The 24,341-nt window shown below is 43.4% G+C and overlaps 1 protein-coding gene across 3 annotated transcripts in view; it reads right to left on the reverse strand.

Moving 5' to 3' along the window:
* Window positions 1–866: 866 nt before the first annotated feature.
* Window positions 867–24,341, reverse strand: part of Kif16b (kinesin family member 16B) — a 282,143-nt gene continuing 258,668 nt past the window's right edge. For all 3 annotated transcript variants that reach the window (XM_028884430.2, XM_037205261.1, XM_028884429.2), the window contains one exon: window positions 867–2,138. In XM_028884430.2, coding sequence (XP_028740263.1) covers window positions 1,980–2,138 — 159 coding nt within the window. In that variant the 3' untranslated portion in view covers window positions 867–1,979. The remainder of the gene's footprint in view (window positions 2,139–24,341) is intronic.

Raw genomic sequence — 24,341 nt, forward strand, 5'->3', positions numbered from 1 at the left:
AGTTCTTATACACACAAACAACTATAGTTAGACCAACTGGACTAATTCATCCCCTGCTAACCATAGGTCCAAATGGAAGCTAGAATCATCTCAGAAAATTACTTTGTTTTCAGGTAGGGACCAAGGTCTGGGAAGATGGAGTGACTCCTCTATGCCTTTGCTGGCTTTAGCCAGAGCTAGTGCTGAGGCTCCAACCACTATCATGAAGACTATAAGAGAAGGATCGTCTTATGACGGTACTTCTCATGGATACACATTTATTTTTGCCAAATATCATGTATAATTTTAACAAAATACTTGCCATGAACCTAGCTTTTAATATAGGTCCCAAAGGGCAAGAGATAGATTATCTGGTCAGTTAAAAAAAATTTACTCAAGCAAATGAGGCTTCAGCAGGTGGACTTCTTTTAAATAAATTACCTGTGGCTAATTCTCATCTCCCAGTTTTAAGCCTTTAGTCTTTAGTCTTAAATTCAACTGCTATGAAATCTAGGCCTGTAGTCATGACTGGAGAGAGAAGCAGTTCCTCCTGTGGCAATTAAATAAATAGTCCATTTTAATTTTTTGTGTTAAGCTATGATATTTCATTAAGAGAATATTAGTTTCCTCCTTATAGGAATAGCTGCATCTTTAAACATACTTTGAAGGTTGGAGAGTTCTGCTGGGCAGGTATGTTCTAGAAGACTGAATGCAAACATGTGCTGTTAGCCATTCATTTGTGACTTCAATCATTACTGTGACTGCATTTTCTCCAACAGAAGTGCCAAATTATACATTATGCATCTTCCTAAGCACATCAGATCAATTGTTAAATGGACCAGTAGGAATGATCATATTACAAACTTAAAATAAACTGAGCTACAGGGTAGAGTTCATGACTTCATTTAATATTGATAGCAGCTCAATTTAACAGTTGAAAAAGCAAACACCTTTAATAAATTTGGTGTGGATGATTATACAGCCTGATATTGAACTATTTTACAGGAGTGTATACATATAAATCTATAGGTAGGATTATGTACATTTCAATATATACCACATATTTTTCCTACTCACAATTTTCTTTTGATAAACAAAGCAGTTTCACTGTACACAGATGTGCAATGCTACATTATGTCCTGAGTAATTGAGGGATTATTAATAAACTACTGCAAATTCTCTTTTTTAAGATAATGATCCTGAAGATTCTGTACTAAAACATGAACAAAAGGAGATAGTTGAAAGATTGCATCCAGCTTTGTACTTGTTTTATGCAGAAAAAGCTCAAGAATGGACAACAGCCATTGAGGTTTGGGAAAATGCCCTCAAATATTGAAGGTTTAAGCAATGTCTTATTTGTAGGGGTTTCTGCAAGTTTTAAGTGATGTTGCCTACATCCAATTTGTCAGGCATGGAAGACTCTTTTCATGATTGGCCTACAGATCCTTTTTGCAGAACAGGACATTTGGTGTAAACTTCAGTGTTTTAGTATATTAAGTCCCAATCAAAATGAGCAAAATAATACAACATAACTTAAAACATCTTTGAAATACAGCCAGCCACATGGAAGGAGTATAAAAAACAAGCATATTTTGGTGAAAGAGGAAACCAGATGGAAGTCATTTAAGGTGGTCTGGTAAGCCACCCACTCTGGGAGGTCCCAAGTTGACTTGGCTCTGGGAGCCCCAAGATAAGCAAGCCACACATCCATCTTGCCACAGGGGAACTGACTTGCTGCACAATGAGAAGGAAGCTATATGGGGAAGGCCACGTTCAAGTGCAGAGGTACGGTAACAACTGCCGGTCAGGGTCGCCCTTGGCAGGCAAAGCAGCCCACTCCCAAACTCAGGCACTAGATATGGTGTGTTAGGTGGTCTGGGTAGGCTGCTGCATGCTGCCCCAACAGGAGGAGGCAGCTGGGATCCTGGTGCGGGGTCCGCCTGCAGTGGAGACACTTGGATGAGAAGGCACTGTGCTGGTGGTTCCTTGTCACCTCAGAGCTATCCTGTTCCATGGCTGCTGTAGTCAAAGACTCCTTTCTTGAAGAACGGTGAGAACTCACAAATGGTATGCTTCGACAGGGTCAGCCCCACTTTGTTGATGTGAAGGGGAGATGTTGCAGACTGGAGCATCACACTGAAAAACTCCCTGAGGTATTTCTGGGACAAGACAAAAGTGAAGAACACCGTCAAGACAGTGCTAGAGTAAAGGAGGGGAGAGAAAATGTCCAATGTACCAATGATCTACACATACATTTATTTCATAAACAAAACAAAGGACAGAATGCTCCAAGGACCTTGACCACCTTGGCCCTGGCCAGCCTATGCAGTGCAGACAGGCTGTGACGTCCAGGCCTATAGGGCTCTAATCCACAGAAATGTCACCAGAGGTCCACCTGTAGACAGGGCCACGTGGAATGCCAGTGGTGCTAGCAGGAACATGTTCCCTATGGCAACTTTACCCTACTTAAAATATCATTTTCCTCTCAATTTCACATTGGCTGGTGTGTCCATCTGAGCAACATTAGCATTTGTATTTTCTTTGAATCCTATGTATAAACAGGGTCAGTTCCAAGTACTAATATTTACAGAACATTTAAAAACTTCTATAATCATCACCAATAACAAAATATTCTTCCTAAGGTGAAAGATGAAATGATCTGGGCTTTTTACCTTTCTCTCCCCCATGGCAGGTGTTCATCACAACATCACTTGCCTTTTATGGAATTGAGAGAGAAAGGATGTCTGAGACAAGGCCCTGAGATGCAGAAAGTGAACTCAGCCATGGGTGCCTGAAACAAGTATTAGGGAAGAAGAGGATGTACAAGAATAGCACCTGCAATTCAGGTCAGGCAAGTCTTGTCAACACAGAAAACGAACTGTCTCCATTCATTTAAAAATATACACAATCCTGGCACAAATTCGGAAATTAAGCATTATTATTCTTGACTGTAACAAAACAGAAGCCCAATCCTAGAGCAGTGGCTCCCACCTAGGGGTGGTAGCTCCATAGGCAATGTGTGGAGACCTGTAACTCTCATGTGTGTGCTGAGGGATACTCTAGGGGGTGGAAGTCAGGGCCGCTCTAGGGCCCTAGGATAAGGAATTATTTGGCCTCAGCTGAAGTTTGTCCTAGAGCAAAGCTCAGCTACCTTTATGAATGGGGAGACTTAGCTGTCCTTTGAAAGAAGTTATTTAGTCCAAATAAGTTTGTTAGCTACTTGCTTAAAATTAATGGCAAGGGCTCAGGTCACCTTTATATACCATCCCCACTAGCCTCTGACTTTGTGCACTTCATAGAAGTAAAGCGGAATATGCAGAGATAAACTGTATATTCCTTTTTCACGTTTTCTGTAGTGCCGAGGATGGAATCTCCAGCCTTGTGCATGCCAGTCAGTCACCCTCCCACTGAACTATACTTCCAGACCTTAAACTGCATGTTCTCTGTAGAGGCCCACAAAGCTTCCTAGTAAGATCTGAGCTTGCTTTACCCAGCAGAGCTGCATTAGAGAATGGCTTGATCACGTGCATGATTACCAGGTGTTTGGAAGGGTCTGCACTTGGCTGAGCTAGGGGGAGGTCTTTTGCTCCACCCCTTGGCATTCCTTTAAAAAGCCCTTTAGAAGAGACAGGAGGGGCTGGTGGATAAGGATCCAGGCCCTCCTGAGGCTATCCAGTATTTCTATCTGTCTCTCTCCCCTCTGTATTTCGATCTAAATATTTCTCACTTCTCTCTCTCTACTCAAGAGTACCCTGGGGAAAAAGTGGGAGCAGATCTCCCACAATTCTCTAAATATATCATTTGACCAGTGTTGCGCACATGAAACTGTCACCAAACCAAGATAACAAGCACTTGCGCCATCACAGAAGTCTCTCAAGTCACCCAATTCGCATGGTCTTCATACTCTTCCTAGAATGATACCCTTCCTTTGAAACAGACTTTATATTGAGGAAGCTGCTGGTGGAGTATACAAGAGGTTGGCCACCAAGCACAAAGATTCAAAAACAAGAAGTTTTCACTAAAACTTGGTTTCCTGGCTCAGTATTCTTAAGTTACTGGTCTCAGTCAACCGTCTCCACAGAAGATTCGGAAGCTGAAATCAGGGGAGTCAGGGGAAGGCAAAAAACTGCCTAACCAAGTGAGAAGGGCAGAAGGGGTAGCCTTGGCGTTTTCCTCACGTCAGAAGCCAAAAGGAAACGCGACTTTAGTTTTCCTAGTTGAAGAGACTGTAAGAATATCAGTTTGTTGGATAGATGGGAGATTCAACACCCGAGCTGCCAAGGCTACAGCCACATGGTGGTCCAGGTGGCTTTCTGTGGATTATAATCACTTCAACCCACATAGAGTGCTTTATCCACTGATAGATGGGGGAAAGTCATTTCCCCAGCCCTGGTTTTTTGACAACAAATGCCAAAATTTTTCAACAGAGCAAAGACAGTCTCTTTAACTAACTGTCCTATGAAAGCTGGGAATCCATATGTAGAAAAATGAAATTAAATCACTCTATCTCATTCTTCAAATGTATCAAATACCTTAGATTCAGACTGGAAATTCTGAAATTGTTAGAGAAAAAAGTGGGGAAAACACATCAAGTTATAGGAATGGATGGGGCTTTTCTCAAGAGGAATCCAGTTGCTCAACAAATAAAGCCAACAGTTGTCCAATGGGAGGGATCCCATGAGATTAGAATGCTTTTTTTGTAAAAATAGTCAAATGAAGAGACAGCCTACAGAATGGAGAAAATACTTGGAAGTTATACACCTGATGTTTAATGTCTAAAACATAAAAAGAATGGAGAAAACAAACCAAAAAGAAACCAACTCAATCAATGAATTGGCTAATGAGATGAACATACAATCTCAAAAGGGGTACATCGAAGGTCAATGAACAGAAAACGAGTTCAACTTTGCTAACGGTCAAAGAAATGTGAATCAAAATGACACCGAGATGCCATCTACCCTGGCTGGAAAGAAGTCCTTAAGAAAACAAAGAATGAAAGCTGGCAAGGATGTGGCAAAAGGGAGCCTGACATGCTGCTGGCAGCAAGGGAACTAACCCAGCTGCCATGGATGCCAGAAGGGTCCTAAAAAACCACCACCACCACAACCAACAACAACAAAACCCAACTAACAGCAGACTTTCTATGTGACCCAGGCATTTCACTTCTGGGTATTTACCTAAAGGATTCCACATCCAATGTCACAAGTCATTTCAACATCAATGCTTATAATGGTGCCAATCATAGGAGCTAAATTATTGAACCAGACTCAGTGTCCCACAACAGAGGGATGGATTAAAAAAAAAAGAAGAGGAATATGCACACAGTTGAATGCTTTTAGCTGTAAAGAAGAATGAAATGATGACATCTCCAGAAAAAAATGGATACAAGTAGAGACAATAATGTTAAGCTAATAAAGTTAAACAGAAAAAGGTTGTGGTAGTTTGAATGTAATTGGCCCCCATGAGCTTATCATACATTAAATAGTATGTGTGTAGGAGAGAGACTTGGAAGTTCTAATAAAATTGTGTAAGGGCAAAGAGGACCATTGAGGGAGTGAGAAAAGCAAGTAGTGGAAATATACTAAAAATCATATATATGTAAAAAGTGCCAAAAAATATAAGATTGTGAACAGAGGTATCTTGAATTGGTAGATAGTTATTTCCAGATGCCATAAGGTTATTAAATGAGAGTCCCGGCATCAGATGTTTGATCTCACCCACACATTGCTGGTCAAGGAGGCCCTAGAGGCCCCTCAAACAATACAGGTTATTGTCACTGCTCTAAGCTGCCCACCAGAAGTGTACAATATGACTATTTCTGGAAACATCACAGGTTAGAACACAGAGAAATAAAAGCCAGAAGCTGATTCTTTACTGGTTAGCTCTCACAGTGCTACAAGATGCTATGCAGGATGCTTGAGAAGAAAAGTTATCAGCAATGATACTTAGCTGTAGACCCAGTGAGGTATACTATTGACCAGCCAGGCGAGATGTACCAACTGGTGCAGTGGTGCCATGAGTGTTATGTGGTAATGAACCACTTCCTGCTCTGAGGCCTGCTCCATAGGAGGAAACTGCTATCTGGTACTGTAAACCTAATCAAAAGCCTATGGCTGGCGAGGCAGAAGGCCCTATCCAGGAAACTAATGCAGTCATTTTGCTAAATGGACATGATGCATCTATCAAATTGCCTTCTAACACTTATGTTTGTGCCCATAGATCCCAGGCCCAAAATGCTCAGCTGGAACTATCCACAATGGGCTGGGCTCTCCTACATCAATTAACCACCAAGGCGCCCCACAGACATGCCCACAGGTCAATGATTGGGGCATGCCCTCATTTGAGACTCCCTCAGATAACTCTGGGCTGTGTCAAGTTGACAGTTGAAGTTAACTAGGAGAGCCTGAGAGGCTTCTTTTAGCAGTAGATGCAAAAACTCATGACTGGTCACAACACAGAGAATAAAGTGACTGGTGAACCTAACTGAGGTATCTACATCATCCCCTCTCAGGCCCAGGGAACACTGTGTATGTAGTGGGGTTAAGAAGGTAAGAGCTTGCCGGGCAGTGATGGGGCACGCCTTTAATCCCAGCACTCAGGAGGCAGAGCCAGATGATCTCTGTGAGTTTGAGGCCAGCCTGGCCTACAGAGCAAGTTCCAAGAAAGGCACAAAGCTACACAGAGAAACCCTGTCCAAAAAACCAAGAGAGAGAGAGAGAGAGAGAGAGAGAGAGAGAGAGAGAGAGAGAGAGAGAGAGAGAGAAGGTAAGAGCTTGAGGAAGGAGCAGAGCAGAGGGGAACTGTCTTCTGAGCATGACACAGTCATGGTACTCTTGTGGTTATTCACTTAAGACCTGCAATAAGATTGGGCTCAGAAACATTCCATCACAGAATAGGGAGGCTCATGTGGCCTCGCCCCTCCCTGAGGAGGAACAGACAGTTCATGGTTGCTGGGAGACAAAGAAACATTTCTTTTAGTTCCTTTAGTGACATAGTCACTGTTAAACTACCCATGTCCTGGTAAATAATCTCTCAAGCACACTTTTGGAAGCAAGCCTAATTAGACTAATTGGTTCACAGATAGATAGATAGATAGGTAGATAGATGGATGGATGGATGGATGGATGGATGGATGGAGGGAGGGAGGGAGTAAGGGGGGGGGAGAGAGAGAGAGAGAGAGAGAGAGAGAGAGAGAGAGAGAGAGAGAGAGAGAGAGAGATAGGTGGTGGCACACACCTTTAATCCCAGCACTGAGGAGGCAGAGGCAGGCAGATCTCTGTGAGTTAGAGGCCAGCCTGGTCTATAAAGTGAGTTCCAGGATAGCCAGGGCTACATAGAGAAACCCTGGTTTGAAAAACGAAAACAAACCAAAAAGAGCAATATAGGGGATAACTCTGATCATAAAGAAACCCATTGTCATGTGTAACTAATATTTGCTAATAGAAAACTTGAAGACAAACAGGGCAATGACTTTAAATGGGACAGATGAGGGCTTGCCCAGCTGTGCACTGAACTGTGACGGACGCCCAGTTTCCTGCAGGGACAGAGGGGGCCTTCTGTGCAGAGGCACAGACTCAGGAGCACCTGGGCAGCTCCTTCTCCATGAGCCGGGGGTGGGGGGTGGGGTGGGGGCAGGGGGGGCAGCGCATCCAGAGCAGAATGTTTACATCAAGCTTGCTTTCCAGATGAACTCTGACAGACTACAAGGCAATTGGAATCCAAGAACAGATGTTGTATCAACATTTGTCATAATTAGTTCACAAAGTAGGGTCCTTTTAAAGGGCCAATAAAGCCTGAAATTGTGTATAATGAGAAGCAAAGTTAAAAAGATAAATAAAAGAAAAAGAGGAAGTACTGGAGACACCTTCGCAGTCACAGCATGGCCATTACAAAAGAGCTATAAATCTACTGAAGGTAATGACTTCTTCTTCAAATAAACTCATCACCACTGCTTCATAAAACCTCCAGACAGAAAGAGCTGATCTGGCCACCTCTTCACATTGCAGAGCTTTCTCTCTGCAAAATAGTTCCCCACGCAGTCAGAGTATGGGGCAGTTGGCTTCTCTGACACAGACAGCTTCTGTGGTGAGACAGCATGTGGCTAGGAAATGTCTTGGCTGTCACCACAAGGTGTTCCCAGAGCTGCACAACAAGGCATGGCCTTCATTGGTTATGTTTGAAGAGGGCTGATCAAATTCCAGGGAAGGACAAAACTAAGGGCTGTGGGTAGGGTGACAAGTAGACAGAATGAACTTTCAAAAGTATCTCAAGGTCTCGGGAGTGTCATTCTTACCTGCAGTGCCCAGTTAACCATGGCACACTGTCTAGCTTAAGAAAAGTGCTGAGACATAACATTGACAATTGTTTCCAGAATTAATTTTAAGTTTTAATATATGCCTAGAGAACATCACATCATATGAGTATATGACCTAATAAATTTCCCCCAAATGAACATGCCTATGTAGTTAGCACTGGTTATAAACAACAACACTTTCCATCCAGCCAACCCTCCTGTGTCCCCGTCATCTGAAAGTCTCTTCCCGAGAGTAGCAACAGTTCACTGTCGGGACTCGTACCAGTTCAGAACACTTTCAGTGTCTGACTCTCACTGTTTGATGCACCCTCTGTCCAAGAGTCCCACTGTTCGATGTGCGATGCATCTTCTTTAAGTGTGTAGTTGTGGCATTCAGGACCTTTCACTGTTTTATTTTACAGGTGATCAAGAGGGGGAATGACAATAATGACTTGTTTGGTGTTTCAGAGTTCTGCTTCAATGATGAACTTCACTTTCATTGTATCCTATATAGATTATATAATTATGATTGTATATACAGCACTTAACACAGATTTACATGAAGGATTTTTGTTGCTTGGGCACAAAATAATTTCTACTACATCTGCACCTGAAGGAAGAAATACAAAGCTCTTCTGTTATATGTACCCCTCTTCTGTAGACCCACAGATATCCTCAGCATGGGAGAAGAGTTCAGGAACCAGGCTGCATCCCCAGGGTAGCACACTCCATAAAAAGAGAATTGAAAAAACTGAAGGACATTAGGAGTTTAAGTGACTTATCAGGGTCAGAAGTGCAAAGCAGGAAAAGGATTTGTAAGGCCCAATATCCAACTGCTGTGCCTGCCTTTCCCGGAATGCTTTCTCCACTGTAAAATGAAACCGAAGTGGGGATATTTAAAACACGTGTCCTGTGAGGATCCACAGAGGACCAGCAACTTCTGCCTGGGGTGGTGTCACAATGAGTCCTTGCCTGGTTTATGTCTTGGCTCAGGGGCACCTAGGACAGCAATGGCACCTGTGGGGATGGGCAACATTGCAGCCCTGCCAAGGAGGCAAGATGGAAAATCAGGTCAGTCTAAATCCCCCAGCAAGACTGCAATATAGGGAACAAGGAAGGATGCCAGAGCAAGTTGGGGGGGGGGTCTATGTGAGTGGCCATGGAGGGGGGTAGGGAGTGAGGGAGTTTGGGGTGTCTGGAGAGACAGGGGAAGAAGGTCTACTGTGAAAGTGAGAGGTAAGAGAAGCAGGGAGTGGGGGACGAAAGCATGACAACAGAGGACAAATGCCCATGATTTACTTGTTTACAAGTTGGCCAAATGGATTTAAGAATAGTAGGAAATATATCAGACATATCTATCTAGGCTATGCACTTTTTGCCACTTGAAGCAACATTAAGGCATAAATAGGAGCTTTCTTATCAATGCTTTCAGAAAATCAAATTTAGATGGCTAATCTCAAGAAGTATTTCAGCATTGACACATAGCACCTTGATGTCATAAAGTGACTTCCTTCAAAGGTTTCCAGTGCAGTTTATAGTCTGGGAAAGTCTGCCATTTCGGGGACAGCAAGCTGGTGGAGGTGACTGGGAGTGACAGACCCTCGTATGTCTGCCATGTGGCTTAAGAAATTCTCTCAAACAAATGAAGACCATATTCTGTTAGGAACTGTGGGCCTTTGTTTTTATTTTTATTTATTTATGAAATTAAAAATTTTATATCATTTCCTCAATTTCATTTCTTTCCACCAACCTTTCCCATGAACACATGAACCTTCCACTTTACTTTCACTCAAATTCATGGTCTCTATTTCTCTTTTGTTTCATATATCTAATATATAATATGCATATTATATATTTTTTTCCTAAATATATAAATACAACTTTCTCAGTCTATATAATGTCACACACACACACACACAGACACACACACACACATATAATTTATATGATTTCAGGGCTATTATTTACTTTTTAAGTGAAGGTCTTATGTAGCTTAGGTTGGCTTCAAATTCACTATGAAGTCCAGGCTAGTCTCACACTCAAACAACTCTCCTCCATGAGTCTTCCCAATGATGGAATTTCTAGACAGGAATCACCATGCCTGTCTTGGACCATGAGCTTTTAAAGATGACAAATGATGGTATATGTATGACTGTCACAGACATGAAACAATGAGGTTTCTGAATGCCTTCTTGCTTAGCAGATCCACGCCTCAGCAAAACAAGACTTTCCTGCCAAACTCCATTTATCAAAGACTTGCAAAGTTCTAAGCACTGTGAGAATTCTTTAAGGTGTTTATTAAATTCCTATAGAAATTTAATGAGATGGGGACAATTGTCCAGTCTGTATAATCAATACAGAAGCAGACCCAGGGAGCCTAGGTAATACCACAGAGGTCCATGGGCACCTAAGCTAGACAGCCAAGACTCAACACCAGGGCTCTGCCTAGAGGCTGATCCCATCTAATAGGCTCCCCGACAGAGCTCCCTCTGCTGAGCCCATCTTGTCTTCAAAGAGTGAAGCCATCTAGGGGTGTCTCAGCCGTTTGAGCCTCATAAACTGCCTTTCCTAAGCTTACTGGTGCTCCAGTGGGGACTGCTGCCTTCATTCTTTACCCCTCATGCTTTTCTACAGAGGTGACACTCACAGTGACTTGGAAGACCCTGACCATTTTCCTGACTGTCCTGTTTCCACTTCCCTTTTTAGAGAGCATCCAGTTCTCCGCTCTGAAGAGACACGCATTCTTTGAAGACAGCTCATCTGGCTTTATTAAGGAAAGAAGGCTGGACAATTTTTCCTATGTATATTCTTGGATCGACACATCACAGCCAAAAAGCTACTGGAATCAGCCCTTAGAATGTGCTAGAACCAAAGAGTCGTTGGGGATTCAGCAAGGCATTGCCAGATTGCATAGCTACTGTCATGGAGAATCAAGAGTGAGTGAAATTCGAGGACCAGAGTCTTTGGTCTCTGTCCCTTGCCAAGGCTGAGGATTGGTGAGTCTATTTTTCTTAAGTGGCCATAGTCAGCTGCTATGGTTTGCAATAAAGTTTACTGTAAATAGTCCTCAAGACACAGGCAGATGGTAGATACCCATGAAATCAAGAGAAATGTTCCATGTGGATCATGACTGAGTTCCTCATGGTTGGCTAGCTGTCAGATCAAGACATCAGCCCATGACACTCTTCTTCTAAGAAGACTGTGAACCGAGGAGGCTTTGAAAATAACAGTCCAGGTGAGGCAGAGCAGCGAGCTACACAGCCCCAGCGAAGCATCAGGCTGGGAGGAGTACTCCCTAAATCTTGATCTACATCTAGGCCTATCTTCAAAATTCCTCTCGCACTTCAAAACATAGCTAAACATTACTAGTCTTCTGTACCAGCAGGGCTAGTATGGTCTACTAGTTAAGTTAATAGTTCTGAAAGGCAAAACACACTCTACAGTAAATTCAGTGATAAGCAGGCATACAACCTACTAAGTTTTTATTTGTCCCCAGGATGTAGTATATTGACTATGGTTTGCAAGCCACGGCTCTGAAATAATGTGTTGCTATATGCACAGACCTTCTTGATGAAAGTCAGTATATTGACAAGATTCATGCTGACCTATAATGCCTTTTCAGCTGACCACAGGCTTCCCCTGCTGGAAGAACTGGGTACAATCTAGCCTCCAGGCAGTCTCTGCTGGGCTTCTCACCAGACTCCAGACCTTCAAATGACATGTGAGGGTGACCTCAGATACAGCCCAGGGCCTCAGCTGTCTACCTGAGCAATACTTTCTAGGGCCAATAGGGCATTTCTAAGTACAGCTTCTTCCTATTTTAGAGGTGGTACTTTTCAGGCCTGGGATCTTGAAGGAAGGGAAGGTTTGTGAACAGGGAAGGAGGAATGAAGTCTAAATTCAGCAAACCATGTAAGTGAGGGATTTAGGCTGGCACATGTAGCAGGGCTGTGTGGAGAACCCAGAATCCAGATTCAGGTTAACAGAGCTTTGTAAGAAGCATTTCCCAGTTTCTGAGCAATAGGACCTCTGAGACATGCTTTGCTTATGGATGAGGACACTGACACCAAGAGGCCCTGACTTAGCCAAGGTCAACAGCCACAGAGGAGAACAGAATGACTCGCTCTTCTAATCTGGGAGACAATCAGAATAATCTCATATGACCTTCAAGGGTCATGTCTTTTTTTTTTTTTTTCTTTTTTTTTTTTTGGTTTTTCGAGACAGGGTTTCTCTGTGTAGCTTTGCGCCTTTCCTGGAACTCACTTGGTAGCCCAGGCTGGCCTCGAACTCACAAAGATCCGCCTGCCTCTGCCTCCCAAGTGCTGGGATTAAAGGCGTGCGCCACCACCGCCTGGCCAAAGGTCATGTCTTTAAGTCAGAGATAAAATGGCCTGTCTTTAGGACTTTCAATACCATGTTAAAGTAAGTTCCTGGAATACCCTTTGACTTTCAATCTCTCTGTCTCTTTGTCTGTCTCTGTCTGTCTGTCTGTCTGTCTGTCTGTCTCTCTCTCTCTCTCTCTCGTTCGTGTGTGTGTGTGTGTGTGTGTGTGTGTGTGTGTGTGTGTGTGTGTGTGTGTGTGTGTGTGTGTGTGTGAGAGAGAGAGAGAGAGAGAGAGAGAGAGAGAGAGAGAGAGAGAGAGAGAGAAGGTGGGGATAACGGGGCCTTTGGAAGTGTTCAGAGGTATCAGCCCTCTTATCTGTTGGCTCCTTCCCCTCTATTTTAATTAGCAGGGGATGAAGTCATGAGCATTTTATGCTATTAAGAAGGTTCTGCTTTAATTAGGCCCCCGAACCATAGCTGTGGCCTCCTCCTTAGTTCATGAGCAATAATACATCACTGAGCTGTGTCATTCTGATGATTCTCTCAACTACCTCACTGTTGTGGAACTTGCTTCCTTTTACAGAATTTTAACATAAATTTGTAATTTAACGTTATTGAAATCATTAAAATTGAAATGAAATGTTCTTTAGAAATGTAATAGGGCCTCATCTGCCTTTCAACTGTGACATTTAACAGAGAGGAGAGTTCAAGGGCATTCTTCATCCCTAGAAGTCATTAGGTGGGAACACAAGACAAGCATCCGTCTAGTAAGACCTACAGGATCCATTTACCTGGCAGAGAAACTTGGAGAATTTGTCATTGACTGATGAGCTCTGAAGATGTTCCAGGTCCAGATGGAGATACCCCGGGATATCTCCAGATCTGAGAAAGGTCTGGTTCTTACTGTGTTATAAATCAACCCAGTAGCTCTATGAAACTCCCCTGTCCAAGCCTTCCCAGTTCCAAACTCCCACAGATATTAGTCTGCCCACTTTTCACTGGCATTGCAGAAACTCTACAACTCAGCTGCACTGGATCATCAAGTATGCTGGATACACCTCCTAACTTGACCTAAATGACCTGTGCATTCTGATGCAATGAGGGAAATTTGGTCCAGCTGACACATGCATGCATCCAGCAGTCACTGCACACCTGCTCTCCATGAAGGACCGTGCCAGGCCTGGCACCATGTGTTGAGTAGGACAGGCACACAGTCTCCCTCTGAGTGCTCAGAATCACACCTCTCTTGCTGTTGGGTGTTTTGCCCTGTCATCCAAAGTCCACCTATCTTTTTAATCTTTTTTCTTAATTAGTATACAAAGCAATGGGTTTCTTGATGGGATTTTCATTCACTTTGCTGCTGTTGGTCCTTGCTCCAGCGTCCCCTCCCCCAAACTTGGCACCCCTTCCTGCTAGTCACCTTCCTCCCCAACTACCTCCCCTTTTGCTTTCTCGTTACATGGATTCTGTTTGTTACCCTGCTTTTCTGAATTCCTTCTTTTTTTAAAGACTTCCTTTTCCCACTTATGGCCCTTTTATGACCTTTGACCACACACCCATATTTAGCTTAAAATCCAAGACACCATAAGGTATCGTGAATGGCTGAATAGTTTTACTGGCATTTCCAGTTGAGACTCTTCTTGGGTTCCCTATAGCATGTCCAGTCCTGACATGTAAACTTCCCCTAGCCTACAGAAATCTCCATCTAGGCTGGGCTTTGCAGGCCAAGAGGTAGTATTAATGTTATGATTATATTATATTACAAAAGATAGGCCTCCTGCTCCACACTGCCACTTTTCTGGATAGATCACACAGAGGTGGTGGGCATACTCTGTACCCTGCACAGGGCAGGTAATGATAAACAAACCTGCTTCCATCTTAGGCTTGAAAGCCATCTTATAGTAAAGACAAACTAGATTCATTCCTGTTTATGATTAAACCTGTTTCTCAAGGATTAGGTTGTGCCCTGCCTGTAACCTTAACTACACATGGTTCTGTACTGCATCTTCTAGGAAATGGCAACCATGTCTTTGTTTCAAAAGCTTATTATGACCACCTGTTGTTATGAACATCTTGTTATGACCACCTGTTGTGGAAGCCATTTTCTTCACTATAAGTTCCCAAATTCTGAGAAGAGAGAAAGTTAGCCAGGCAGGAAGTTGACTGGGAAATGGAATTCCTTGTAGTTTGCTCTATCATTGAACCCAGTAAGCCATGCTTTTGTAGCTTCCTACCTCCATTTGAATTTAGGTCAAGCCTGTGACTTGAACTAGTTTATACACTGGAGGGAATGTTTGCATACAGCTGCTTACACGTTCTGGGGCTTTGTTTGAGCTCTGTTCCTAAGAAGCTAGGATGCAATTCCAGATACATGAGTGGCCTGACCTCTCTTAGCTTGGGAAAGATGAAACACAGGCTTGCCCTATCCAGGGTTCAGACAGCCAATGGGATTGGTAGTAAGGTAAGGAAAGAAGAAATGAATGAAATTAATCAAGGTAGACAGAAGGTTTCTTTGGTTTCTATGTATAATTTATGATTAGATATAAATTACTGTCCTATTCTATTTCATGCCAGTGACTTCCAATCATTTTAGCAGTCCTAGAGAGTAACTCTATCCTTGCAAGTACTTCTGTTCTAGCAGCTACCTTTACTACCCTAGGCTTTGAAGTAAATACTTGAAATAAGTAGTCACCACTTGAAACATGGTATTTATTTCTTGATGTTACACAGAAGTCTGAGAGCTCCCAGTTAAAATTCATCAGGGTGAAAATGTTAGTCTGTGATTACAGAATCAGAACTATTCATTATAGCTATTCAGAGAATCTGCTTTATGAGTTTAATGACATAAGCATATTGTATTGAATTATTATGGTACTGCATCAATTGGATTCATAAATTTAATATACTCAGTCTGGTTCACACATTCTAATAAAATCTAGCAAGCTTTAAAAATTTTATAAGGGATGTGTGTTTAAAGTCCATGTGATATTCAATTTTTACAGGTTGACGGTCCTGCTCGGGGGTATTAAACAGCTCCAGTGATCATGATGACCCCACCTGACAGAGGAGTAGGCTTTGGTGAAACCTCCAAAGTGAACAAGCTATATCAGAAAGATCAGGAGCCACCTGCACAGAGAAGCTGGTGGAGTCATTCCTTGCAGCACAAGTCAAAACCATCTTGTATTCCCTGCTCATGGAGAGGAAGAGGAGGGTGCTTATGCCACCGCCAGCAGAGAGAAGGAAGCTTGGCACCTTATAAGGATGTATTGTCAAGTTCTGATGGGCTCCATTCTCTACTTCACACAGTGGTAAAGGGCAAAAACCAGGGGGATCAATGTTTGGGAGGAGGGTTACAGTGAGGGGTTCCCAGAGCCCCTGAGGGCCTTTCCTTCTGGCTTTAGGTGAGGAATCAGCAAGTGGCTCAAAACAGACACATAGGAGCAGCTTCCAAAGCACCAGGGAGAAAGTGGGGAGCCCTTTCCTCCAGCCCTGTGGGCATGTTCTCAGGCATCCAGGCCTTTACAACCACCATGTGGGAGCAGGGGGACTTTCTAGGCCTGGGGGTGGGGTAGCGCTGGAATAATAGCCTCATTGCTATGCACCCCAGTTTCCTCATCTGATTATAACACCTTCCCAGGAAGAGAAGACTATATGAGCTCCTGTCTGTGCAGTGCTTGGGGCAGAATCTAATTCACAGCATTTCCATAGCAAAGAGTAAATATTATTATCTATACTACACTGTCCTTGGGGACAGTAGACAAATATGCTATTTTTCTCCTCTTGTAGTGTTTAAGACATATGAACTTAAAACATGGTGGAATAATAAGTGCTTTCTCTTGCAAAGAAAAGCAGAAGACAGCATGCATGCGAATATATTTCCCATACTGCCTCTCATCAAGCATTGGCAGATCTTCGTTTCAAGATCTGCTCTCAAGCCAGAAAGAGGATACGTTTCAATGCAAGGAATGACGATTAAGTATGAGCTGAAAACCGACTCACACCAAGTAAAAGCTTACTTCAGGCACATTTCATATCCTGATATTCTGACAAATGCATTTGGGCAACTGTTATTATTTTTGTTTCCAAGCTTAGGGTTCCTTCCAGCACTATAAAAACTCACCAAAATTATTGACAATCTGAGATAAAATGGCCGCTCCAAATTACTCCGTTGACTGATAGAATTTTTAGTGACTATCTTGCTGTGTGGTACCTCTTGGGTATGATGCACTTAGGCACAAGTTCAAATAATCAGGTGTTAAACAATGAGAGGATTAGGAAGCCACTGCACATGACTTGCTGGAAGCCCAAAGCCTGCCTGTGGTGGAACTCAGGATAGAGGCAGCCCCTGAACAGGAACACTGAATACTTTAGCCTGCCCTCTTCTCCTGCTGTGGTTGTGGGTCAATGGAACATGCCTTTCCTCTAATATTGGCTTATGATAGTTTGTACATAAATGGTAGCTTCACTTTGGCTAAAATTCGGTTGATCATGGCCATCTGAACACCAACAAGTTCCTGAACTCAGGGCAAGAGGGTAAGCTTCTCAGCCTCAGGGAGGGAAGACCTGCTGCCCCTTGTTTTGTTTCCTGAACAAGGGGCTCCTAACAATCCCCGTGGGACTATTTGCCTTGCAGATTACCCCCCTGCCTTGGGCCTTATCTCTCAGTGTCCACCATAGCCCTATGTTCCTGGGGGAAGTCATGACTGAACCCCAGGTGCAGGAGACCCATGGCCTTCAGTGGTAGGCCTATGACCCAACCCAACAGAGAGGATTAACCAGGGATTTGGATTATCTGCATCAATGGTCCTCTTCATTGAAGACAATGACAGAGGCATGATGTCAGGGGAGACAGAGGCAGAGAGAACGCCAGATCAGAATGTCTTAAACACAACATCTCTAGCTGAAAAGGATGGATTAGGTATGTATTTCATAAAGGGAAACGCAGAGAAAAATTCCTTTTCTATTCAGTTATTTATTGATGCATATATGTGCCCTATGTCTATGCACACATGTGTACACATAGTATATTAACAAAAGACACTGAAGACAGAGTGACTGATACACTGGGTAGCTGACAGAAAGCCCTAATAAGATGGTAAATATTGAGGCATACAGGCTTTCTTCCCTAAGGTCCTTATCAAAATCCCACAAGTTTCCAGTGGCTTCTTTTTCCTGACCATACAAAGTTACTATAATTTTTCTTTTTTGATATAAAGAAGTTTACTGAACCTGAATTTGTGTTTCAAAGGCAAACTTCAAGAACTCAACTGTCCTGGCCACCCAGTCAAGTCTGAGACCTGAGCACATGAGCAATGAAGACTACTGTGGCTTAGCTGACCAACACCCTTCCTGAGGCACACACGTCTATGTTAGACTGCCACTTGACTACCACTCTTTCCGTCACCCCATCCTTCAGCTTGTAGTCTTCTGCTGAAATGTGGAAGGCAGTGGAACGCAGGAGAAAGAGGAGATGGGAGTGGGATGATGATGTTCCCCATCAGAGGAAGAACAGCAGCTGGAGGGTCCTAGAAAGAGTGGTGGGGCCTTTCACCAGAGACTGAGCACACTGGGGTGAAGTTGAGACCCACTTAGAAATAAGATTCAATTCATTTCTATTTATGTGTCTGTGCTCTGTGTGTGTTTGAGCACATTGACTTGCGTGGGTGCCCTCAGAGGCCAGAAGATGGTGTCAAATCCCCTGGTGCTAGGGGTACAAGGGGCTGTGAACCAATCAATGTGGATGCTGGGAACTGAACTGGGCTTCACATTCTTAACAACTGCTGAGCCATCTTTCCAGCTCTATGCTCACTTTGTAATTTTAATTTTTGTCCCAAGGAAACCTCCATTCAGGCCAGAAATGTCAGTGTACAGTATGTAAGCTGTTATTTAAAATGTCGAGATTTCTTTAAAGAAGCTTCACAGAAATATAGGATGGTGAACTGCAAGACAGATGCTAACACAGTAACGGATAAGGAAAAGCGAACAGACACCAAGCGGCATAGACCCATACTCTGGAGGTATTTCCAAAGGAAGCAGTCATCTTACAGCTCACAGTGTTTAATCAAAGCGCTCTGCAGCACAAGCCCTGGAGCCCACAGAAAGTCCATTGAGAAAATGAGGGGGCTTTCAATTTCTACCATGTTCAACATTGATTAGCAAGTGCTTTCTTGATTCCAACATCAGTTTCTTAATTTTATGAATAATATGAAACAGGTGATCTCAATTTAAAAAAAGAGATTAGGTAAAGTCTTAATTAAAAAGAAAAGTTTGGGTTACCAAGAATAAAAATTAAGTATGTAAATGTAAACGCATTACAGAGAACTGCTGGGAACAGAAATAAATCTGTTTGGAAATGGATGGGAGCTTTACACAGACCAAAAGTAGGTAAGGAGTTTCGTAGAACTGGAGCAAACTGATGCTTTTATCCATTTGTTTCTCCCTCAGTATTACTTCAACGGGTTGTGGCATATGCTCTGATTCATTAACATTATGAAGCATGAGTGACACACACAGAACCAGAAAGGATTGTCAGAGATGAGCCAGCTGAATTCTCAAATGAAGAGGCAACGTAGAAAGCTGCGGAGGGCAGCTCAGGGTTTAGCAGTAGAGGCCAGGGCAGACAGCCTTTTTTCAAAGGACAGCACCAGTTATTTGGGAAACAAATCTAAATAAATGGAGTTAAGGGAATGGTAGCATCTGCAAGAAAGCCTACTGCAAATTGGACAGGGCTTCATAAAAGAGAAAGCATGACTCCCGAATGGAATGTTGATATAAATAGTAAGCAGAGGGCTTGGTGGCGATGGCACAGAGGCTGCAGCTCTTAAAATATATGAATGCATGAAAATCCCAAATGTGTTTTCTGAGCTATTGCAACAAAAGAGATGTATGAGGAGGAACTGTGCTGACATCGGTGGAAATAAACAAAGCCAACTATTTCAGGAGGCGTGAAGTTAGGCCTTGGGTTTATAACAGTGCTAGCAGATGCAAAGGCAACAAGTGGCATGCTAAGCCGTGCAATGAAAGAATGGGGACTACTCTTGGCATGGCTTCTCGAAGGATCTACAGAGAAGGACCAGTCTGGGGTAGGAGTACAAATAGCCAGACAGAGACAGATTGGGAGACAGAGGTGGTAAACAGAGTGGATGAAGAAGACCAGAGCAGAGGGCGCAGCACTGATAAAACAGAACATTCCAGAAAGGAACCACAGAGATAGCTACAACAGGGGGACAACACATCCTTTCTGAAGAAGCTACTAAGGGTTTGCTCCCTAAAAAAAGGAGCCATAAATCTTCCATAAATCAGGAAGCAGGGAAACCAAGAAAGAACAAGAGATGGAGAGGGGAGGTCAGCAGACATCTCTGCTGGGAAGCTACACTCACAAGAGACACTAAGGGTGTGAGGTTCACATAGTTGATATTTGAAGTTGGTTGGTGAAGATTATGCATTTACTCATCAAAATGCTGAGCTGAGTTCCACATAGGCCTGACATGTCACACAGAAAAAAAAGAGCTTGGCCATGGATAATGAGCCCAAGAGCTTGGCCATGGATGGTGAGCCCAAGAGCAGGGCCATGGATGGTGAGCCCAAGAGCTTGGTAATGGATGGTGAACCCAAGAGCAGGACCATGGATGGTGAGCCCAAGAGCTTGGCCATGGATGGTGAGCCCAAGAGCAGGGTCATGGATGGTGAGCCCAAGAGCAGGGCCATGGATGGTGAGCCCAAGAGCAGGGCCATGGATGGTGAGCCAAGAGCTTGGCCATGGATGGTGAGCCCAAGAGCAGGGCCATGGATGGTGAGCCCAAGAGCAGGGCATGATGGTGAGCCAAGAGCTTGGCCATGGATGGTGAGCCCAAGAGCAGGGCATGGATGGTGAGCCAAGAGCTGGCCATGGATGTGAGCCCAAGAGCAGCTGGCCATGGATGGTGAGCCCAAGAGCAGGGCCATGGATGGTGAGCCCAAGAGCAGGGCCATGGATGGTGAGCCCAAGAGCTTGGCCATGGATGGTGAGCCTAAGACCTTGGCCATGGATGGTGAGCCCAAGAGCAGGGCAATGGATGGTGAGCCCAAGAGCAGTGCCATGGATGGTGAGCCCAAGAGCAGGGCCATGGATGGTGAGCTCAAGAGCTTGGCCATGGATGTTGAGCCCAAGAGCAGGGCCATGGATGGGGAGCCCAAGAGCAGGGCCATGGATGGGGAGCCCAAGGTTTCACTTGACATTTCTTTTCTGGGGCTATTACTTTGTCTTAAAGCATCAAACCATCTTTTTACTGTTTTATTTGTTGTGTTGGTGTGTGTGCACATGTATGATTATGGGCACACATGTACTATGGCATATATGTAGATGTCAGAGGGCAGCCTTTCAGTTCTTTCCTTCTGCCTTGTATCTAGTGTTAAGAACTCAGGTCATCGGGCTTGGCAGCCAGTGCCTTTACCAGCTGAGCCATCTTGCTGGACCAGTGCTGTGCTCTGTGATGCAGACTCTGATTCACAGCAAGCTTACACACCTTTCAAAAAATAAACAAGCACTTTAAAGGATTTAAAGTGGCCACCAGCCTATGGGCTGGCTCAGTGGGTACAGGTACACAACATCAAGCCTGTCGTCAACCAGTCTGAGTGCCTCACAAGTTGTCCTCTGACCACCACATGTACCCTGTGGCACATGCATGTGCACACATGCATGTGAACACACACACACACACACACACACACACACACACACACACACACACACACAAAGCTAAGCTTTACTGCAACCCCAGGCAATAAGAACTTGAGTAAATGTGGCTCATACACCAAGCCTAAGCACCTCATCAAAATGGTTTAAAAGCACTCAGAGAGGATAAAGGGAAGCCTCTAAGTTTCACAATGCCCCTGTCACAGTCAGTACTAGCCAGGCCAGCCATGGCATCTCCAGCCATAAGTCATAATGATGGCTGGTGCCAAGGGCTTTGGAGGGCTTTGTTTCTAGGGACTTATTTTATATTTTCAATAATAGTAGATTCAAATCTTATGATATAAGATTTGAAGATATAAATAAAAATAAAATATATTTGACTTTATCTATAACTAGTATCTCCACCCACATCCACAATCTATAATAGCTATAACCTACATTAGTATAAGCACATAATTATTCCTAGAATTAAATCTATGCAATAATCTATAATTATATTTACATATGTATATACTTACGTTTCATGTCATTTCACAATAATGTAGTGTTTTGTCTCCTATCCCAGATATTGACTATATTTAAAAGAACTCAACTGGGGGCCTCAAGCTGACAATCTTATCACCTGACAGTGCAGGGAGGGACTAAACCTTCTGTGTTGGGCTGGGAAGCCAATCTTTTCCTGCCTTTGAACTTAAATGGCTTTCTTAGTTCTTGGAGCAGAACTTACACAAAATTCACTGAATAAAATGAAACAGTTGGTCAAAATATACTATACTATACTATACATACATACATACACACACACACACACACACACACACACACACACACACACACACACGTGCTCCTGGTTCTGAGATAGATTTCATTGCATTGCTAAGATTAGTGCTCAGAGCCTTGGACATCCACATTAATTCCATCACCATGCCCCAGGTTCCATTCAGTTGAGTGACAAACCATCTTCTTGTCTATTGACTTTTCTCATTATCATACCTGGAGAACAGGAACAGCTCAGCCACCATTCTCTTGCTCCCACAATGCTCCTCTTTCTCTCCTTTCTCTCCTCACTTGTCTCTGGATCAAGTCCAAAGCAAGGGAAAGAGCTGTGGGGGTTGGTTCTTCCATCTCTGATGACCAACACACCAGTGTCCCCTCACAATAGATCCAGACTCTTGGGTCGCACCCTGAGCTGGAGGAATCTGAATTTATTTGAGAAACAACTAGGAATTTGTGTTTTTAAAAAGGTACTCAAGAGAATTTCAAAGATTGGCCTGACAGTTTGGGGAACCATTGCCTTCATATCCCTGATCTCAAGGGGGAAAAATACAGTGAATATCCCTGTTCTTAGGATAGTGTCCCATAGTTGGCTATGCTGAACTATGATCCCTGGGATAGCTGAATGACAAGGCTGGGTGCATCCCGGACAGGCTCACAGTGAAAGCATGGGAAAGTCCCAAGCATGAATGGCAATAGGTAGTCGCTAGACTGATTAATATGCAGGAGAGACCCTATCAAAGACAGTACCAGACAGCACGGGCCTACTGTGCAGTGCAGAGACATGGACCTCACTCTCTTTAAAACACTCCTGCCAGGAGGCCACAGTGGCTAGAGACCAAACCTTGGGTTTTTAGAACATAAAGAAAGGTAGCAACACAGTCAACAAAGCTCAGGGCATGCAGAGGTCAGAGGTAAGTGACGTGGCATCACCCACAAAGCATGGTGAGAAACACAGAAGGAGGGGGAACTGACAAACACTAAGAGATTCATACCTGATGCTGTGTGGGATATTTAGGCCATTGGATAAAATGAGGAATACTGATGTGGTCTGAATACTAACTAGATATTTGTTCACAATGAAACAACTCTCTCTCATGAGTATGAGAGAGAGAGAGAGAGAGAGAGAGAGAGAGAGAGAGAGAGAGGAGGGAGGGAGGGAGGGAGGGAGGGAGGGAGGGAGGGGGGAGGGAGGGAGGGAGGGAGGGAGGGAGGGAGGGAGGGAGGCAGGCAGGCAGGCAGGCAGGCAGGCAGGCAGAGACAGATAGACCATGGGCATCCTAAAATATTCATAAATGAAACTATACGATGCCCAGAGTTTACTTAAGCATAACTGTGTGTGTGTGTGTGTGTGTGTGTGCGCGCGTGTGCGTGTGCGTGTGCGTGTGCGTGTGCGTATGACACATACACACTAAATGTTGAAGCTGGATAATGGAGGAGGATATACTGGGTTTTGCAACATTATAATTTCTGGATTTCTGTGTTTCACATATTGTCATAAAACAAATATGAAAAGGTAGGATATGGTTTCTGTGCTAGGGTATTGTGTGACGCCCAATAGTTCAGGGAGTTCTGAGCGGTATTTAATCTGCTGTAGCAGAAATACACTAGCAAGATGGACTCCTTCCTAGCAGAACTCTATCAGTATCTGGTCTCAACAAACAGAACCTTCTTAAATAAAAAGGAATTGTTCTTTTTCTTTCTTTTTTTCTTTTTTTGAATTGTTCTTCTAAATCTGAAAGGATTGCAAAGGAAGGTCACTGTGCACTATAAGAAAAGAGGCCATGTTCTCAGACATGTTTGAATGTAGAAGCAGATGTGCCTGACAACTACTAGCTCTCTACCCCAACTCAAAAGGAGTCCTAGAGGGATCAAGTTTTAATGCTATAAAACTTAGGAACAGGGGCAGGGCAAACTTCATTGATATTTCTTAATGATCCATGAGGGATTTTTTTTAAGTGGACAGTATAAAAACTATAACAATGGGTCTCTTAGAATACCCTAACTGATATTACAAGACAGAAGGACACGAAGGCCTTCTGAACCAAACCACACAGTGACAGGGGCTTCTCTTTTGATTTTCTGGAAGTTTTTTTTTTTTTTATTAAAATTTTTTCATATGTTTTTATCATGTTTTATTTTTCCCCTAACTCCTTCCAGATCCTCCCCACCCAATTTTGTTTTTCTCTTTCAAAAAGAAAAACTAAGAAGCAAACAAGACTATAAAAAAATAAGCACCCCTCCTTTATTTCATAAAATATGAAAATCAAACCTCTCTCTTCAAGGTATGGGGAGAAG

This window comes from Peromyscus leucopus, chromosome 4 (genome assembly GCF_004664715.2).
Source record: "Peromyscus leucopus breed LL Stock chromosome 4, UCI_PerLeu_2.1, whole genome shotgun sequence".
NCBI classification, from domain to species: domain Eukaryota; kingdom Metazoa; phylum Chordata; class Mammalia; order Rodentia; family Cricetidae; genus Peromyscus; species Peromyscus leucopus.